General features: G+C 39.6%; 1 protein-coding gene across 6 annotated transcripts in view; it reads left to right on the top strand.

Annotated features, from left to right (window-relative positions):
• Positions 1 to 22,127, top strand: part of csmd3b (CUB and Sushi multiple domains 3b) — an 877,422-nt gene that overhangs the window by 644,342 nt on the left and 210,953 nt on the right. For all 6 annotated transcript variants that reach the window (XM_061966990.2, XM_072914110.1, XM_061966991.2 and 3 more), the window contains 6 exons: positions 8,064 to 8,246; positions 8,490 to 8,816; positions 15,285 to 15,479; positions 18,396 to 18,534; positions 20,867 to 21,054; positions 21,121 to 21,309. In XM_061966990.2, the coding sequence (XP_061822974.1) occupies positions 8,064 to 8,246; positions 8,490 to 8,816; positions 15,285 to 15,479; positions 18,396 to 18,534; positions 20,867 to 21,054; positions 21,121 to 21,309 (1,221 nt within the window). The remainder of the gene's footprint in view (positions 1 to 8,063; positions 8,247 to 8,489; positions 8,817 to 15,284; positions 15,480 to 18,395; positions 18,535 to 20,866; positions 21,055 to 21,120; positions 21,310 to 22,127) is intronic.

Below are 22,127 nucleotides of genomic sequence, written 5' to 3'. Positions count from 1 at the left end.
GCGTCTTTGCCTTGTGGAGGGACGTTAGTCTCTAGCAAAAATTGCTACAGTGCATTGAGGATGTGGTCGTTGGCTTGTCGCTGTCAATTTGCCAAATACGGCCTGAATGAGTCATCAACATGCATTATCATGATATAAAGATTCTATTAAAAGTTACTTTCTCTGCCAATGTATATCATTCATATCATCTATATCGCGCAACCTTAATCGGAATAAAAACTCAAACACTTGGTGTTACTCTTGTCATGACTGGGACTATGGCGTGGTTTGTTCCCGAGGTGCAAATGATTTGGACCAGACATGACGTGCACGTGAATACATATTTAATTTTAAAACTCAAAAAAAAAAGAATAAACAAAAGGTGCGCACAAGGCCGGAAGTACAAAACTTGACTATAAACACAAAACTTGCACAAAGGCAGAAACTATGAACAATGAAATAAAACTTGCAAACTATGGCATGAATAAAGAAAACTTATTTGGGCGAAAAAACGGCATGAAAAAGAGCAGCAAGGGTCATAAGGGTTTGTGGAGAGTGTGATGTTGCCAGACAGACAGCCTGGCAACTCGAAGCTTAAATAATAGTGACATGATTAGTGAAAACAGGTGCGTGACTCAAAACGTGAAACAGGTGCGTGACGTGACAGGTGAAAACTAATGGTTGCTATAGTGACAAAACAAACAAAAGTGCACAAAAAGTCCAAAAACAAAACCGAACATGACTAAAACAAAACATGATCACACAGACATGACTACTCTCTAGTGCAAGTTCCGCTCGTGCAAACTTTAAAAATTGTTCCCTAATTATTTTGTATTTATTAAAAAGGACATTCTGCCTAAGAGAGACAAAGCACATCTAATTTTATTTGGCACTCAGCATTATAATTTAGTGGGCAACAAATCTTTTATGAGCATTGTCGAGCTCGTTAGCAAGCAACTTGTCACCGTCGTAAAAACTTCACATCAGGGTTGCACCCGTGAGAATATATTTTTTAAGTCCTGCGGGGGAGGCCTGAAAGATCTCACTGCGGCCCTGAAGGTCCATGCAAAGTATCCTAATGACCATGAAAGGCGGACTCATGGTAAAATATGACTTAATGAAATATTCATTCGCAGCACAACTATAAATGTTGCTTGTTTCACAGTCAATAAGGCTCCTATTATAGTTCTATGGGATGTGCTGAAGAGGTGAACTGCTTAAACTCTCAATACTCTGGTCTGGAACAACAATTAAAAACATGCAAGGTGTGTGCTTTAGTGTGGTTCGCCTAGCGTCCATGCTGTTTCTTTTTTTTTTTTAAGTAAGGAACATATGCAAAAATTAACGACGGGATTGGGCAGCTTTCGTGACATATTACATGGTTGTTTACCCACTGTATTTACACATCTGGCTTTCATTCAACTTTAATTGTTGGATGATTTTCACTCAGCTTTCTGTTGGGTGTTGCAATGCATCACCTGGTTACTCTTGCATAAATGTTTTTTTTTTTATTGATTGAAAGTTGTATTAGTAGATTGCACAGTGAAGTACATATTCCGTACAATTGACCATTAAATGGTAACACCCAAATAAGTTTTCCAACTTGTTTAAGTCGGATCCACGTTAATCAATTCATGGTAAGTGACATCATCTCCTATGTTTTGGTGCGTTGGTACGGTCGTTACCACTGTATTGAAGTACGTCCACACTGTGGATTTGTTGTACCTGCTTATGTCATCACAATATCAAATGTTGGCAGTGATGTTTCGGTAAAGAGTCTTGCACCTTTTTGGTGTCCGGACCTTCAGTGCATCACCACCAAAATTGGAAAAGTTTGAAAGCACCTTCAGAGTTCATGCAAGTCGCAGTGATGTATGTACTGTACTGTTTTTGTACATGTTTTTAAGCTTAAAAATGTGTTTGTTATGTAAGCAAACGTCCCCAAAAAAGGGTTGCTTAAGTCGGATGCAAAAATAATGTTTGTCTTATACACAGCGAAACAAAATTAATTGCCGAATGGGGGCTTCGAAACGTCAAAAGAAGAAAAATAAATATGATCATCTTCATGCACGCGTCATGTGTACATGTGTACGCCTCAATTGTAACCCCTCCCTTTTCCTTCACGCTAATTGGACAGGAGATTTTGGTGTCGCAGCACAAAGCAATTCACACGTCAAGAAACGCAAGAAACACGTCAATAATGAATAAAGCAAAACATGATTCTAGACCAAAAATCACTCCATATTCTCTACTGCTTACTAGTGTTACCATATCGTATTATTAGTTATTACCAGTTATTGTGCAGAAATGTGTGGAAATAACTACAAAAGTACTCTTCATTCACTAACGGTGTTACAAATAAGATCAATTAGAATAATGCATAATGTTGGATATAGAGAACATACAAACCCTTTATTCATTGAATCGAAATTACTGAAATTCCACAACGTAGTGAATTTGCAAACAGCTAAAATTATACAGGGCAGCACGGTGGAAGTGGGGTTAGTGCATGTGCCTCACAATACAAAGGTCCTGAGTAGTCCTGTGTTCAATCCCGGGCTCGGGATCTTTCTGTGTGGAGTTTGCATGTTCTCCCCGTGACTGCGTGGGTTCCCTCCGGGTACTCCGGCTTCCTCCCACCGCCAAAAACATGCACCTGGGGATAGGTTGATTGGCAACACTAAATTGGCCCGAGTGTGTGAATGTGACTGTGAATGTTGTCTGTCTATCTGTGTTGGCCCTGCGATGAGGTGGCGACTTGTCCAGGGTGTACCCCGCCTTCCGCCCGAATGCAGCTGAGATAGGCTCCAGCACACCCCGCGACCCCAAAAGGGACAAGCGGTAGAAGATGGATGGATGGATAAAATTATACACAAAGCAAACTATAATCTGCTACCCAAAAATATACAACAATTCTTCTCAACAAAAGAGGAGAAATATAATCTTAGAGACAAATTGTATTTATAACATTTGTATGCACATACAACACTTAAGACCTTCAGTATATCAGTATGTGGAATTAAATTATGGAATGGATTAAGCAAAGAAATAAAAAAGTGTAATAATATGATTCACTTAAAGATACTCTTCAAACTTAAAGTGTTTACAAAGTACAAAGAATAAGAACCATGATAACATTCTGAATGTATTTCATCCATCCATTCATTTTCTAGATAATCTTACTTATCTCACCATATGAAATATAACTTACTTCACTAATGATTATGTATTTATTTTTATTGTTATTACTTATGGAGTATATTGTGAATAAATTGAGAACAGGAAGTGAACAAAAGTTTTAGCAACTGCTATGTAAAGGAAGAGTGGTAGGATTAAATGAGCTCTGCTTCTTCCTACTCCTTTTCGAACATGTTGAATAGAGGAACTGGAAATTGTGATGTATCATGTTGTATGCGTGCATGTTCCAAATAAACACAAACTCAACTCAACTCAACTCCTTTAAAGGGGAACATTATCACAATTTCAGAATTGTTAAAACCATTAAAAATCAGTTGCCAGTGGCTTATTATATTTTTCGAAGTTTTTTTCAAAATTTTACCTATCATGCAATCTCCCTAAAAAAAGCTTCAAAGTGCCTGATTTTAACCACCTGTCCATTAGCTCGGATTCAGACTCGGATTTCAGCGGTTTAAGCGATTCAACAGATTACGAATGTATTGAAATGGATGGTTGTAGTGTGGAGGCAGGTAGCGAAAACGAAATTGAAGAACAAACTGAAGCTATTGAGCCATATCGGTTTGAACCGTATGCAAGCAAAACCGACGAAAACGACACGACAGCCAGCGACACGGGAGAAAGCGAGGACGAATTCGGCGATCGCCTTCTAACCAACAAATGGTATGTGTTTGTTTGGCATTAAAGGGAACTAACAACTATGAACTAGGTTTACAGCATATGAAATACATTTGGCAACAACATGCACTTTGAGAGTGCAAACAGCCCAATTTTCATCAATTAATATATTCTGTAGACATACCCTCATCTGCGCTCTTTTCCTGAAAGCTGATCTGTCCAGTTTTGGAGTTGATGTCAGCAGGCTAGGGAAGCTAGGGTTGATAGGGGGTTTAGCTCGCTCGTCTGCGGTAACAAACTGCCGCCATTGCTTGCCGTGCTACCGAGGTCCTTTGTCCCTGAATTGCTCACACACTCCGGCAGATTCAATGGGGGTCTGGCGGCAGATTTCTTTGACTTTATCGTTGGAAATGCATCTGCTTTGAGTGTCGTAGGATATCCACACATTCTTGCCATCTCTGTCGTAGCATAGCTTTCGTCGGTAAAGTGTGCGGAACAAACGTCCAATTTCTTGCCACTTTCGCATCTTTGGGCCACTGGTGCAACTTGAATCCGTCCCTGTTCGTGTTGTTGCACCCTCCGACAACACACCGACGAGGCATGATGTCTCCAAGGTACGGAAAACAGTCGAAAAAACGGACAATAACAGAGCTAATTTGACTCTGTGTTTGAGAAAATGGCGGATTGCTTCCCGATGTGACGTCACAACGTGGCGTCATCGCTCCGAGAGCGAATATTAGAAAGGCGTTTAATTCGCCAAAATTCACCCATTTAGAGTTCGGAAATCGGTTAAAAAAGTATATGGTCTTTTTTCTGCAACATCAAGGTATATATTGACGCTTACATAGGTCTGGTGATAATGTTCCCCTTTAACAGGTAAAAGTTTGATTTAGTCTCTTAATGCATCATGGATTTGTCAGGAGCACATAAAAGCAGCGAAAAACGGGCAAAACAGAGAGTGGTTTACTACGTGAAGTAAAAGATTAGAGCGCACAGGTAAGCTTCCAATGCTATTAACAGCCTAGCAAATCAGTTTCACAATGGTCACATTGTGAAATTTGTTTTTTTCTTCCTTGATTCCACCCCCAATCTCATTATCCTCCTAAAATCTATTACCGTCTCTCTTGGATCTTTAGGTGCATTTACGTGCCATATGTGTATTCCCATGAACAATGCGGCCGGCGTGATGGAATATTATATGTGGGGCAGCGTGTGCAATCTCAGGAGTTGCACACAAACACACATTGGTATGGACATGTTCCCTCCAAAGTAATTTGTTCTCTATTCTTTCTTGCGTGTGCTGCAAGGTGCGCCTGCGATTGGTTGACTCTGTGGCTCTCATAAAGACGATGTCATGATGGAAATTAATGCAATACATCACGCACACACACACAGGTACAAACACACAAAAGTGTACATACAGCAAAACCTGTAAATAAAAGTGAAAATGGGTCAGTGCAGAAGATGAAGGAATAAAGTAAAGGTATGGCCGAGGCCAAATAATGCCATGCACCAAATTTCAAAGAGAGTGATGGCGACACTGTGGCGTTTCATGTGGAATCAAAGGGGGATCCGTCTTACCTTATGATCAGACCAACGACATTAATTCCTTTTAAAAGCCGCACGGAGCTGATGGATTCTAACTCGCTCTCTGTGCCGTGAGCAAATAAGTGGAAGTAATTCTCCTGACGCTGCAAACGGCAGATGCAATCTTCTTCACGCAAGAGTCCATCTCAGAGGTACCATTTCTCTGTTCTTCTGGGCGGGCGACTGACACCCGAGTTAATGCAACATGTAAATATCGCCGTCGTGGATTGCAGGACGATGACGTTGGCATAAACGTTTCCGCTATCAGGAAACCATGAAGTGTTTTAGTTCCGAAGGTAATTTATCTAACTCCAGTAAAGGACGATAACCAAACAAAGGGGAAACCGGCAAATAAATCCACAGGTCCGACCTTTTATATCATGATTGGTAATCTTCCCAAGAGTGGATGAAAGTGTGCCTGCACGATTCTATGTCTGTGTCTTTGATTCATCGAGGATAGTATGATTCGATTCAAAGACTGTAAATTGATTTAGTAGCTACTTAACTTTTGAAAACACAACTACAAAACAATAAAAGACCGTATCAAACTGCAGAACCACTAACTATTTCTTGGGTAGTGCGTTTGTAACATAGCTTAGATTCCCTGAGAAATAACTACCTTGAACTAAAAGTGTCACACCTGGGTGAAGTCTTGCATGGTTTCAGGTTGGCTTGTCACTTCCTGTTTTATTTTGAAATGCTAACTCCCCTTCTTGTTTTAGATCACTTGCCCTGTGTGTCATCGTTTGTCCTGATAGATTTCACCTGTTACCCCATGCTTAAATGTCTCGTCCTCTTTCTGTCATGTACCAGAGTGTTTCGTATCATCTTGTGCGTACCGCCAGCGTTTATTTGCCACAGTCTTGTCCACATTCATAGCCACGTTTGGTGTTACCTTTTGGATCCTCGGGAGAGTTTTGGTTTGTAACCTTTTCAGGTAAGGTTTAGCTTCATAGTTGGAGAGCCTTTTGTTGTATTTAGTAGTTTCATTTCTTAGAACCTTTTTCCCTCCGTAGCTGGAGCGTTTTGTGTTTGTTAATTTTGCCAATTTAGTGGTCAGGTTAGATTTGTTTTTATAGCCTGTTTTTGTTTCTCCCTGTTTTGGATCCCTCCCCTTGTCAAAATAAAGAACTGCTTTTGATATCCTGCGCCTCTGTTCAGAGTCCAATTCAGGTCGTGACAAAAAGTTATTGACTTACTTGCTGGATCGATTTATGATTCGATTTATGAATATTTTAGGTATGTAAATTCATATAGTTACATAACCTATGTGACTGTATGAACTAAATGCAATTAATACATCCATTGTCATTGCCGATCGTTACATTTAAACCATTCAGACCCCAGTATGAAAGGCACAAGAGTCTCAAAAACCATTCAGTTTTAGAAGTTGTAGGTTGTCCGTGAATGAGACTTCTGTACAGTCGTGTTTTTGACATGCATCTGGACATTTTGGATATTGTCAAAGAGTCTAGGTCAGGGGTGTCAAACGTATGGCGAACAGGTTTTATCCGTCCAGCGGGATGAGTTTGCTAAGTATAAAAATGAGCAGAAATGTTTTAATGAAATAAACAGCTGTTCTAAATGTGTCCACTTGATGTCGCAATAGCAATTATTTGTATCTTTGTAGATGATGCTACATACGTAAAAAGAATAAACCACATGTTAGTGCACCAGTCGAAGAAAATGATCAAACTACATAAATAACATCTTGTAATTTAATTCTGATGTTTTTTTTATCTTGATAGATTGAAAATTAACACCAATGAATTGACTGATGAACATGATCACATAATTTATTAAGAAAGTATACATAACGACAAATAAAGATAGAATACTATTAACCGCAACAGGTTAAAAAAACAATTTATACAATTTCAGAATGTGCTTGTTCTATTTCTAAACAAAGAAAACAATTAGAAGTTTTTTAAGTTATCGTGATTTTACCAGTCCGGCCCACTTGGGAGTAGATTTTTCTCCATGTGGCCCCCGATCTATAATGAGTTTGACACTCCTGATCTAGGCTATCGCTTCCTGTTGACATCATAGTATATTGCACTTCTAGCTGGAATAATGAATGTACTTTTTATTTGGGGAGTTTACAAGGCAAATAAAGTAATGTTTCTTTCTTGGCAAAGTTTTTTACTGGCGCAATATTACATTTTATAGGACTTTCAATATGTTTATTTGACTTTGGCCTACAGCATTTGACTCGCAATTACTTTTTTATTCAGCCGTTTTGCTCTTGATTCTCTAGAACGTCCACTCTTTCTGGGCTCTACTCTTTTTTGCTAAAGGTTTCATTTCCTAACACATACATGGCCCATAACGAGCAACTTGTGCACGTTACGAAAGACCCAAACAGTGAGTCACACTGCAAGTGATTCCCCCCGCAGAGTCTAACGAATGTGCGATAGGTGCAGCACCTCGTTAAAAGAAGTGTGTGTGTGTGTGTGTGTGTGTGAGAGAAGTCTTTGGCAACTTTTTTTTTAGCAGCTCCCTGGAGAAGAACAAAAATCCACAGCGCCTCAGCCCATCTTTTCCACCCCCCAGTTTGTTTGTGTGCGACTCCCACAGCAATGTCCCAAAAGAGGCTTTAAAAATAAAGTTTTTTGCAAATATTAAGAAATCAGAATTAACTGGGGAGCCTTTTTTCTCTAACAAAATGACCATCCTCTTTCCAGAAATAGACAAGGAGAGCTGCGGCGATCCAGGAACTCCTCTCTACGGAATACGAGAGGGCGACAGCTTTTTGAACGGCGGCATCCTGAGGTTCGAGTGCCAGTTTGGGTTCGAGCTGATCGGCGAGAAAACCATTTCCTGCCAGGAAAACAACCAGTGGTCGGCGAACATCCCCATATGTGTCTGTGAGTATGTATCTGTGAGTTCTTTCCAAACTCTTGCGGCTGCTGAGGACAGACGGAGAAAGAGTGTCGCATGTTGCCTGCTGCGATGCTGATAACTTTCATTCTGACCAGTCGCCATGGTGACAGCAACAGAGTCTACTATGGCCTGGAGCAGACGTTGACCCATGCCGATGTGCATGAATATTTAACAGGAAAAAATGTTCTGTGTTCCCATCCCCCCCCCTACTTCCTCCTCTCCCAAAGTCCCGTGCATGTCCAACTTCACAGCTCCCTCCGGAACTGTCCTCTCACCCGACTATCCGGAGGGCTACGGGAACAACATGAACTGCGTCTGGCTCATCCAGTCGGAGCCGGGCTCCAGGATCCACCTGGCGTTCAACGACTTTGACCTGGAGGCGCCTTACGACGCCCTCACCTTGAAAGATGGCGAGACCAGCGACGCCGTCGTCATCGGGAGGTTCTCGGGCGCCGAGAGCCCGTCACACCTGACGTCCAACACCAACACACTGAGGCTGGAGTTCCAGGCGGACCACTCCATGTCGGGAAGAGGCTTTAATATAACCTATAGTTGTACGTCTCTTTATAATTTCCTAAAGATGATGTACATGTATGTTTTTGCTCTTAAAGAAACCCCATCCAAAACGTTTGGAGATATAAACGCGCCCACAGAATTTGGAAATAATCTACAACCTCCTCAGTCAAATAGTGTAAAATAAGTACTACTAGTAGGGTTGTACGGTATACCGGAATTAGTACAGTACCGCGATGCTAATGAATCATTTTTTGGTACGATACCGTCTCTGAAATGTACCGGTCCCCTCCCACGTCGAAGTCACGTTGTGACATTGCTGGTTTACGAGCAGACGAGCATGTTCGGCGGCACACAATCACAGAGTACTTACAAACAGACACAGTGTGTGGACAGAAGAGGGAAAACGGATGCATTTTGGCTTAAAAACTAAAGATAAAGGTGAAGTTATAACACTGAAACGCCCTCAGGAAGAGGTGCTTTAAGACAGTGTTTTTCAACCTTTTTTGAGGCAAGGCACATTTATCTCATTAAAAAATCCGGAGGCACACCACCAGCAGAAAATGTTAAAAAATGAAACTCCACCAGGTCGCCTTATTTTGAGTTTGTTGGTGTTTTCCTGTGTGGAGTGTTTTAGTTCTTGTCTTGCGCTGTTATTTTGGTGGCCCTTCCTGTTTTGTTGGTGTTTTCCTGTAGCAGTTTCATGTCTTCCTTTGAGCGCTATTCCGCACACCTGCTTTGTGTTAGCAAGCAAGACTATTTACATTGTTGCTATCCTTCTTTGTGTGGACATTGTTGATAGTCATGTCAAGAACGGATGTACTTTGTGGACGCTGTAAGTTTTTGCTGTCGTCCAGCATTCTGTTTCTGCTTACTTTGTAGCCATTGCAGTTTTACTTTCGTTTTGCATAGCCATTGCCTTTCCCTTTCGTTAATTTTTGGTTAAAGCATTACATACCTTTTTACCTGCACACTGCCTCCCGATGTGGTCTGCATATTGGGATCACAACAAACCATCCTTATCTCACCCGACACATTCCGACTTTTACAAAGCAATTAACTACCTGCTGCCACCTACTGACATGGAGTATTACGTGGTTATCCTGCCGAGTTTTACACAGCACAGACACTAAGCAACGGCACATTATTTGTAGATTATAATTATTGATTTGCAAAAAAATATTTTTTGGACCAATTAGGTGAAGTTGCATAATTTCCCACGGCACACCAGACAATATCTCACGGCACACTAGTGTGCCGCGGCACAGTGGTTGAAAAGCACTGCTTTAAGACATGGCTAGCTAGCTAGCGGCTAACGTCCATCCGCCGTCGGCAGTGTTTTGGCGACTTCTAAATCACTAATCTTCGCCTCCATGGCGACAAATAAAATAAGTTTCTTACAAGTATCATCACTGCAGGACGAGGAATAGCTAAACATGCTTCACTACACACCGTAGCTCACCGGCCTCAAAATGTAAACAAACGCCATTGTAACATCAACTGTAATGATATCAAGTACAGGCATGTATCTAGTCGATGTATCTAGTCGATACTACTATGATTACATCAATATTGTTTGGCATCACATCTTCTTTCATTTTTTTTAACTGCGTATTATGTTTATAAACTCATGAAATATGTCCCTGGACACATGAGGACTTTGAATATGACCAATGTATGATCCTGTAACTACCTGGTATTGGATTGATACCCAAATTTGTGGTATCATCCAAAACTAATGTAAAGTATCAAACAACAGAAGAATAAGTGATTACATTTTAACAGAAGTGTAGACAGAACATGTTAAAAGAGAAAGTAAGCAGATATTAACAGTAAATGAACACCTAGATTAATAATGAATTTTCTACCACTCGTCCTTAATAATGTTGACAAAATAATAGAATGATAAATGACACAATATGTTGCTGCGTATGTCAGCAGACTAAATCAGGAGCCTTTGTTTGCTTACTTACTACTAAAAGACAAGTTGTCTTGTATGTTCACTATTTTATTTAAGGATTCAACAGCAATAAGAAACATATGTTTAATGTACTCTAAGATTTTTTATTAAAATGAAGCCAATAATGCAATTTTTTGTGGTCCCCTTAATTTAGAAAAGTACCGAAAAGTACCGAAAATTATCGAAATAGTTTTAAAACCGGTACCGGTACCAAAATATTGAAATCGTTACAACACTACTACAAAGTAGGGCTGGGCGATATATCAAGTTTACACCATGTATCGATATATTCTTAAACAAGACATGAATTAAGAAAATATCGTAATATCGCTATAATTTATTTCACGTTAAATTGACCAAACAACACTTATTTGTTGTGTTCCTTGTTCTATCCCGCTTCTCACTCCCTTGAAAACTCAATGGGCTACTAAACCCCTCCCCTTCCTCTTGCCAAGACGTGCTTGCACATATAAGAACATCCATGATTGGTTGGTTGTTTACCATGATGAGTCACCATTGGTTGAGATTATGGCAAAACATTAGGGACAGACCAATCAGAGGCAAGATAGGGCGGGTCATGGAACCAGGAAGGGAAATCACAACAGACATCCCAAATGACGACGAGAAAGTCATTGAAAAGAAAGAGGGAATATTCAAGCGGGTGATTTATATATTAAATAAAACTAGTGGAATATGGCAGAGGGATTCTCTTCTTTATAATTTTCTTTTAGCGATGTAGACGACGTCCAGGAAACCCACAATGCGCCACATTTGGACAAATGTATGCGTCTGGATAAACCCTTCATTTGAGTTGTTTACCATGTAAGCCCAAATCAAAACGGTTCTCCAGTTGCCAAGCCGAGAAATGTTGCCAAAAATGTATGCCGAAGTGAGGAAGATCATTAAGTCAAGTCACTTACTTTGCGCTGACCAGAACCGTACGTGTGTGAAAGTCCATTACATCGTCGACTGGGAATTAAAAAGTGCCAAATAATAATAGAAATCCATTTAATAAAGTTAAATACAAATAAGGCAATAAGAGAAGTCTCCCACACTTCTCTTTGGAAAGTAAATCTGTACAGCCGACATAGGCATCGACATCAACTATATGATTTGCCTGAGTAGCTGGACAGGACAAAAAAAAAAAAAAGTGCCTGCCTGCAAATTAATTTTTGTATCTGAGTTTGATACATTTTGCATTATTTGCACAGCTATGTTATTCATTTTACGTGGAAATAATATTTTTTATATATTATTTGTTATTTAATTCTGTGTTACTTAAACAATTTCTTTTCTGTGCTGTTAATACCCAGCTTGACTAACTGGGTTAATAAAAGGGCCACTGACTGTTTACAGTACAGTTGTCATTCAGTTCAATTTCAGTGAATATCGCTCAAAAATGATTATCTTTATATGCATACCTTTACCGGAAAATATATCGAGATATATATCGAATATCAAGTTTAAGTAAAAATATATTTCGAGATATACTTTTTCGTCCATATTGCCATATTGGACATAAGTGCTCATTAGTTTTAGCTAACAGTCACACCGCAGGTCAATTGATTTTTTGCCCATACATTATGTGACATTTTTCTGATTTATTTTTCACGTCAATGTGAACCGCACAAATTCCGAAGTTTTCAAATCCGACCCAGGCCTCCTTCATATGTAGATATAAATCTAAAATATTTCCGATGCAACTGCAGTCTGAATGAACGGCATCAGCAATGATATGTCATCAAAAAGCTTGTCAAAAAAGAAAGTCGCAAATATACAAAAAAAACAGACGATGAGAAGATGTCTCGAACTCACATCAATGACCCGCCACTCCTGACTCCGACTGCTCGCCCACATGTTCCTCTGAGCTGATGTTGAAGCAAATAACCTTTAATAAACCAGATAAAAACCCTTTGAGAATAAGATCTCTTTCACAAGGGTGACCTGGCCTAGAGGTCAGCAGCACATGTCACAGGGCAGTTACAGAAAAGTCATAGGTTAAGACATACATTTTAGGATACATAAAAGGGAACTTTAAAACAATAAAACAAATTAGATGTACACCTTTTAAAAACACAGGCACTGTGCAAAATCTGCAAATGTCCCACACACTGCGATAGTCAAAATTATTGCCCTCTTTCTATCTTACGCCAGATAAATTAGTTCAGAAAATGTTGACTCCAATTGAACAAAATCCTTTAAATTGCCATAAGTGCACCAGGACCACTAGAATTGGAGCCATGTTTACTTCCGTAAATATAATGAAGCATGTTTGACATCAAAGGATAGGCTAAACCAGGGGTGTCAAATTCATTTTAGATCGGGGGCCACATGGACAAAAATCTACACCCAAATGGGCCGGACTGGTAAAATCATGGCACGACAACTTAAAAATAAAGACAACTTCAGATTGTTTCTTTTGTTTAAAAATAGAACAAGCACATTCTAAAATTGTGCAAATCATAATGTTTTTTTAATGTTTTTTTTTACAATTACCTATTGCGGTTAAGAGTATATATACTTTATTTGTCGTTATTGATAGTTTCTAAATAAATTATGTGATAATGTTCATTAGTCAACTCATTGGTGTTATTTTTTAATCTATCAAGATAAAAAAAATATATCAAAATCAAATTACGGTATGTTATTTGTCTAGTTTGATAATTTTCCTTGACTGATGTGCTAACATCATGTGGTTTATTTTGTACATATGTAGCATCATCTACAAAGATACAAATAATTGCTACTGCGACACCCAGTGGACACATTTAGAACAGCTGTTTCTTTCATTCCAAAATTTCAGGTTAATTTTTATACTTAGCAAACTCATCCCGCAGGCCGGATAAAACCTGTTCACGGGCCTGATTTGGCACTCGGGCCGTATTTTTGTCACCCCTGGGCTGGACCTTTTTCATCTCGCAATAGGGAAATTATGTGGCTGCAATGCAGATCAAAAAAGTCCACAAAAATAAGGTAAAAAAACACATGAAAAAAGAGGGAAACATCCATGAACACAAAGGACATAAAAGGGCACATAGCTGATGCAACCAGCTGCCACTTCAATTGCACCATTTCTACAAAAGTAGAAAAGTAAAACACAACAAAAAATGAACAATAATAAATAAACATTGCACACATAAGATTGCACCATACGTAGACTAACAACAAAACAAAATAAAAACACAATTTCAACACCCACAAAAGCGGCGGTGGCTTCAATCTACAGTGCTCCACGCCATTGTCTGCTGGGATGGTGGGCCAGCACACCTAGGAACAGGAACAGACCGAACAAAGCAACAAGAGAGCCGACTACGTCCTAGGCTTCCCACTAGCTCAGGGCCAATGTGCAGTCCGTGCGGATGAGCAAGAATCCGTCCAGGGAGACCGATGTGTCCGATAATACTGTACATGCTCATTCAGCTTCGTGAAGCCCCGTCTCTTCCTCTGCATCTCCTCCGGTGCCTCCACCCGGACTCCGGCGTGGCAGAGAGCCAGCAGCTGGTCTCCGGTGCAAACATGGCCATGTCCAAAACCCTCCCCCGAGGCTAAACTCAACTCAATAAAAGTAAAATAATGTCAAAACTCACTTTTTATAGACATCACCCAAAACAAGCAGGGAGATGTTTCTGCAGGAATACTTCGAGAGGCACTTTATTGATATTGAAGGAATTAATAATGTATGTGTGTCAAGAGAAACCAAATTAAAAGCACATTCTCTCTTTAGTTGTTCATTCACAGGAATAGGCTGCTCTTTGTTTGACTTTTTAGGCCTATTTTTTCGGTAAAAACATTTTTTTTGGTGGTTCTACAATATCCTTGTAATAGCAGTAGCATTATCAGTATCGCCGCAGTCCAATTAAAAATGAAGACATCAAAAACTATTGAGAATGGGAAAAAAAATGATGGTTTATTGTCAAATGTTAGTTCTTTTTTCACATCAGTGTTATTTATCAATCCACACATCACAAACCGGAATTTCAATTGTGTTTCCCAAACAAACCTATTACTATTTTTGTGCATAGAAATAGTAGGAACTCATAAGTCCTATCACACTCAACATCAGTTTGTTGTTACATCCCAAACATATTAAAGTCTTTGTCCACAAGTCCCCTTATGTTGTATCTCATATACTGTATCCAGCTCATAACAGCGTAGAATATTTTATTATTTTTTGGGCCACTGCACCCGTCATTTTCTCCCCTCTGTGCGGATAACAAAACAGGAGCGTTTCAAACTAGTGGGATCTTGGACCAACTTGTAATATGATGAAGCAGACCATATCCCCCCAGGTGGGCACGCTCGCATGAATTGTATCAGTCGCCACTTTTGCTCCAGTCCACCGAGCGCGAGGCAGACAAATCCGGCGAGGATCGGGTGTCCTAAACGGGATAGCTGGCATATGGAACAGGCATATTACAGGGCAGAACACTCGAAGACGCGATGTAATCCGAGTGATGAGAGCGTAAAATATATTCTTTACACTCTCTAATGATTTACTACATCTAACCTCAGTCTCTTTACTAACATCCCGTGAACTGTCTCACCCCAGCGTTTGGCCACAACGAATGCCCAGACCCTGGCATTCCCATCAACGCCCGCCGTTTCGGAGACAGCTTCCAGCTGGGCAGCTCCATCTCCGTGGTCTGCGAAGACGGTTTTATCAAAACCCAAGGGAGCGAGACTATATCCTGCCAACTGGAGGGAGGAAAGGTCATGTGGAGCGGGCCCATCCCCAAATGTGAAGGTAAAAGTTGAATGGGCATAACCCAGAAAATCAAGTCACACTTCCTAGCCTTGGCTCACTTCTGTAAAAAAAAGTCACTGAATTTGTTTCACTCTCAACATATTAAATCTTTTAAGCGACTTCACAGATATAATCTGGTGGAATTTCACACAAAATTCACTGTACTGTATTTTAATGAACAATACATGTATTATATTGAAATAGATAGATAGATAGATAGATAGATAGATAGATAGATAGATAGATAGATAGTACTTTATTGATTCCTTCAGGAGAGTTTCCTCAGGAAAATTCAAATTCCAGCAGCAGTGTACAGAATTGGGATCGAATTTAAAAAGTAAATAATGGGGATATAAATGGAAATAAAATAGAAAATATTACAATAAGAATAAAAATACAATAATATAACAAGAGAAACTAGGCAGTAGTGACCATGTTATGAACATGTATTGCATTGTTAATTGCACTGTTTTTTGTTGCAGTTTATTTCAGTATTGTTGTTGTTTTGCGACCCCTGTCATCCTAGTACCCCCCTTCCCCCCAGAAGTGAAGTGAAGTGAATTATATTTATATAGCGCTTTTCTCTAGTGACTCAAAGCGCTTTACATAGTGAAACCCAATATCTAAGTTACATTTAAACCAGTGTGGGTGGCACTGGGAGCAGGTGGGTAAAGTGTCTTGCCCAAGGACACAACAGCAGTAACTAGGATGGCGGATGCGGGGATCAAACCTGCAACCCTCAAGTTGCTGGCACGGCTGCTCTACCAACCGAGCTATACCGCAGAGAGGAGTTGTACAGTCTGATGGCATGTGGGACAAAGGACTTTTTTAGTCTATTAGTCAAGCACTTGGGATGAAGCAGTCTAGCACTGAACAGGTTCCTCTGGCTACTGATAACGGAATGCAGAGGGTGACTGGCATCATCCATGAGGCTCAGTAGTTTTTCCACAGTCCTCTTCTCTGCCACCGTCACCAGTGAGTCCATATTTTATTCCGATCGTAGAGCCGGCCCGCCTGATCAGTTTCTCCAGTCTGGAGCTGTCCTTCTTAGATGTACTCCCCCCCCCAGCACACTATGATGTAAAACAGATAAAAATACATGGTATTTTTCAGGCAAGACCTACAAGGGCCACACCTCTGCTAAACTTTTATTGAGTTTCTAAGCACCACACCCTTAGTAAACTTTACACCACAGGTTTCAATAATACTTTCGATGTATTTAGTCATATATAGGTATTGAGTGCCACACCTCGAGCAAACCTTCATTATGTTTTTAAGAACCACGACCCGAGTGACATTTTGGTATGCTTCTATTTGCCTCACCCCTAGTCAAGTTTCAATATGTTCTTCTGTACACTTAATAGACCTTCAGTGTTTTCCTACGCACCACATCCCGAGTAAACATCCGAGTGGTTTTAGATATATTTGTACGTGCCACAGCCTTAGTAAAATATGTGTAGTTTATACATGCCGCATTTCTAGTCAGCTTTCTAAGGTGCAAAACTCTGGATCTTTTTGTGACTCGCACGCTTAATAAACTTTCAACACGCTTCTATGCGTCACACGTGGTTGAATCTATTGACGCATGGAATGTCGGCCATGTTTTTGTAAGTGTTTTGTGGCAGCAAAAATACATTTGAATTTGCCTATTCTGCCTATTGCTGCGTGATCTGTTGTCTTAATCCGTTTACAGTGTAATCAGAAACAATTATTGAAAATGATTGTAACATTCTATGCCAAAAGCTTGTATAAAATAATTTTAAAAATAAGCTAAACATTCCTAAAATGTTATTTGGATTTAATTATTATTATTATTGTTTTTTTAAATACATTTACCCTGAGATGGCCTGTAAAGTAGTGAGTGATGTGCAGATCGATAGTGAAATATCAATACCATCAGTATCAGATCTTTATGCTCTCATATTAAAACATTAATACTTTTGATACTTTAATTATTGGAAATAATTTATACAATTAACAAGAACAGAATGTACTGTGAAGTAACTTGTCTAAATGAAACACTTTTTCTTCCGCCTAGGTAAGTACGTAATGTGCAAGCTGTACTGTGCTCAGTCATTCAGTCCGTCATTTGTTAATTCAACAAAATGACTGGCAATTAAAATGAGTCACTCTGTCTTGTAAAACAGCAAGTGTATGGTTCCTTTTATTGTCGACAATTTGGAGAAACTGCATACAGAGTTGAATATAAATAAGATAACGCATTCAGTGCAGAATAACGGCATCATTTGTTTCACCCTGTGATTTTATATCGTTTGAAGATGATTCCCCAAGAGCAGCGACACTTGAAATACACTACTTTTTAAATTTTACCAGACACATTGGGTATATTTGCACAAAGTATCAGTATTGGATCGGTATCGGTGATACCAGCCTGAATTGTACTGTGTATCAAACCGGAAAGAAAATCAATGGTATGGCACATCACAACTGTAACAGGGTCACTTATCAGCCTTTATTTGTGTTCAGACGCTGGTGTTGCTGACTGATATGTCTTTAGTTTTTTAACCAAGTGCCTTTGAGTCTGTTTCTCACTTGCATGACAAATAAAAAAAAATGCCAGCCTGCAAAAGGGGAGCTGTTTCAGCACTGTTGCTTGCTGCAGGCGACGCCAAGATAGATTTTGGATTGGGGCTTTAGTCAGATTGTGGCCATTCCTCATGCTCTTGAGTAAGTGTTACAAACAAAGCAACTTCAACACCATCCATCTGCTGCTGTTCTGCCATTTGGATGGGTGGATTTGATCGGGTCCAGGAGGGGCTGCATGGAAAATCTGTCCCGGTCCGGAGGGAACTAACTGAGCTGCTGTCCACTACGGGGACAGTTGGCAGCATGTAGGACAACCTCATAATCTTCTGAACTGAGATGACCTCACCATTGTTCACTCTTGTCTGCCAGCTCCGTGTGGTGGCCACTATTCAGCACCCAATGGCGTGATTCTGTCCCCTGGTTGGCCCGGTTACTACAAGAATTCCCTCAGCTGTGAATGGGTGATCGAGTCAGAACCAGGACGCTCCATTAAAGTCACCTTTGACAGGTAATGCTACACATTTTACAGTTATCGATGACTCTGACTGAACTGATCTTTTTACCATCAATCAGAATTAGGGATGTCCGATAATATCGGCCTGCCGATATTATCGGACGATAAATTCGTTAAAATGTAATATCGGAAATTTTTGATATGTTTTTTTTTATTATCGGTATCGGTTTTTTTTGTTTTTGGTTTTTTTTTTTGGTTTTTTTAATTAAATCAACATAAAAAACACAAGACACACTTACAATTAGTGCACCAACCCAAAAAACCTCCCTTCCCCTCATTCACACTCCTTCACACAAAAGGGTTGTTTCTTTCTGTTATTAAAATTCTGGTTCCTACATTATATATCAATATATATATCAATACAGTCTGCAAGGGATACAGTAAGCACACATGATTGTGCGTGCTGCTGGTCCACTAATAGTACTAACCTTTAACAGTTAATTTTACTCATTTTCATTAATTACTAGTTTCTATGTAACTGTTTTTATATTGTTTTACTTTCTTTTGTATTCAAGAAAATGTTTTTAATTTATTTATCTTATTTTATTAATTTTTTTAAAAAGTACCTTGTCTTCACCATACCTGGTTGTCCAAATTAGGCATAATAATGTGTTAATTCCACGACTGCATATATCGGTTGATATCGGTATCGGTTGATATCGGTATCGGTAATTAAAGAGTTGGACAATATCGGAATATCGGATATCGGCAAAAAGCCATTATCGGACATCCCTAATCAGAATACTTGTTCCAATCCTCGATCAATCCCCAACTTTCATAGAGTACTGTTTTTAGCAAGGCAAGAATCCTACAGATACCTGACACAACATGGGGGAAGTGTCCAGAACAAAGATCAGTTAAGCACTCAACTTGTGAAAATGTGATCATCGTCACGCAAAAGCCATTCTGAGTTACAGTAGGACTGGGAGTCATATGGCCCCATTCGTCACGGTTTACTTGACACTTGAAACGTGACGAATTGGGGGCTTCACTATCTTAAAGTGTGTTTTGTGGCAATTCCAACTTTAACCACAGCATCAGTTGCTATGTAGAGTGGCGCTTTCAATCATTTTCAGCAGACTCCATTGCAAAATGATTGAACGGGGGTTTAATCATTTTTCAATGGAGCCTGCTGAAAATTCCTCTCCTTCCTCTCCCACAAGATCCACCCACAAATGAGGCAATATGAATCCCTTCCTTACTGTATAATAAAACAATATGGTGGAGGATTAAGGTCCAAGATCGTCAACTTTTTAGAATATTCACCACTTCCTATTACTTATTAATGCAAGAGTCCTATAAAGAGAGAACTATAAGAACTATAAACTATGCATTATGTTAAGAGAATTATAATCTTCTATCACATAGAAGATTGCCAAAAATCAGATTGGCATCAGTATGTTCTTCCAGCTTCATTAGACAAGCAAGCTGAAAGCAAGAATATCGCAGTTTCATGCTATCAGATGTGATGTTTTCTCCTAAAATCGTTTCTTATAAATAATTACATTTTAAATACATTAGCGAAGGAACCTTGACTGGTATCACTAATGCAGGGGTCGGAAACCTTTTTGGCTGAGAGAGCCATGAAAGCCAAATATTTTTTAAATGTATTTCCGTGAGAGCCTTATAATATTTTTTAACACTGAATACAACTAAATATGTGCATTTTTAAGTAAGACCAACATTTTAGAGTATAATAAGTCTCTTATTCTTTTTGATAACATTGTTATTCTGAAGCTATCCAATAATAAATAAAATATTTCTTACCATTAATGTGACTTCTTGAACAGGTGCGGCAGAAAACGAATGGGTGAATTAAAATGCATGAGAATGTTTTATATTTTGAACGTTATTTTTTAATACTGTGACTACCAGTGGAATTATTCATTACTTATCGTGTTAAGCAATGTCAGCTAAGATTTTTCTGAGAGCCAGATGCAGTCATCAAAAGAGCCACATCTGGCTCGAGGGCCATAGGTTCCCTACCCCTGCACTAATAGAACAGATTGAGATAATCCTTTTGCATCCATTGGTCAAAATATGATTGTCCTTAAAGAATCGTAATCAATGCCTACTATTTTAGGCAAAACAAGAACCTTGTAGAGTTTTAAATTATAACTGGAACAAAATGTCTGAAATCTCAAGATTAAAGACACATTCTATCAGATTCAATATTTTCTTTTGAAAAGGATTTGTTTTGAAATGCATCATCCAAGAAACCACGACGGGTTTGACGAAGAGTTTGGACTGTTTCAAAACAACGCAATCCTGGAATATTAATGGAAAACAATGCGCTCAGTACTGAAAGTGCTTTGTTTCCCCACAGATTTCAGACAGAACTGGGTTACGACTTCCTGGAAATCCACGACGGACCCAACCTACTGTCACCTCTGGTGGGATCCCTCAACGGCACCCAGGTTCCTCAGTTCCTCTTCAGCAGCACCAACTTCCTCTACCTGCTCTTCACCACCGACAACAGCCACTCCAACGTCGGCTTTAAAATATTATACGAAAGTAAGCACAAGGTCTGATTGCAAATGCACCCGACACGTCTTTATTACTTTGTCTTCTGCGTTTCAGGCGTTACCGTGGACAGCTACTCCTGTCTGGACCCGGGTATTCCTGTCAATGGTATCCGCTACGGGCAGGACTTCTCCATCGGGTCCACCGTGTCATTCGGCTGTGACTCCGGCTACAGGTTGAGCCACGAGGAGCCGCTAGTTTGCGAGAAAAACCACTGGTGGAGCCACGCATTGCCCACGTGTGACGGTAAGTCAAGGCAAAAGGCTTTATTTTTAATTTTTTTATAACCGTCATTAATCCTCCACAGAAGCATTCTAGTAAAATTCCGTCTTTCAGTTATGTACAGTCCGTACTTAACATACATTTGCATTCATATACTGAGATGCCGCAAAGAGACTTAACAATATGCTGGCAGCTCTATTAAAGAAGACAGAGTGGGAAAACCCACACCGTACAGTAGAAACACTCACAGATAAATGCAGAGAACATGTAGTCATTTGGACCATCATTCCTATACGCTGCACTGAATATTTGTACCGTATTTTTCGGAGTATAAGTCGCACCGGAGTATAAGTCACACCTGCTGAAAATGCATAATAAAGAAGGAAAAAAACATATATAAGTCGCACTGGAGCCCGGCCAAACTATGAAAAAAACTGCGACTTATAGTCCGAAAGTAGTTATTATTAGTGTCTATGCCACACCCCTAGTAAACCTTAAATATGTTTCTGTGTGCTGCACCTCGACCAAACGTTTAGTACTTTTTTTGCACCACACAAGTATTAAAGGGGAACATTATCACCAGACCTATGTAAGCGTCAATATATACCTTGATGTTGCAGAAAAAAGACCATATATTTTTTTAACCGATTTCCGAACTCTAAATGGGTGAATTTTGGCGAATTAAATATTCGCTCTCGAAGAGATGACGTCACAACGTTGCACCAGTGGCCCAAAGATGCGAAAGTGGCAAGAAATTGGACGTTTGTTCCGCACACTTTACCGACGAAAGCTATGCTACGACAGAGATGGCAAGAATGTGTGGATATCCTGCGACACTCAAA

The sequence above is a fragment of the Nerophis lumbriciformis genome, linkage group LG11 (assembly GCF_033978685.3).
Source record: "Nerophis lumbriciformis linkage group LG11, RoL_Nlum_v2.1, whole genome shotgun sequence".
Taxonomy (NCBI): domain Eukaryota; kingdom Metazoa; phylum Chordata; class Actinopteri; order Syngnathiformes; family Syngnathidae; genus Nerophis; species Nerophis lumbriciformis.
This window is presented reverse-complemented; position numbering and strand designations above follow the sequence as displayed.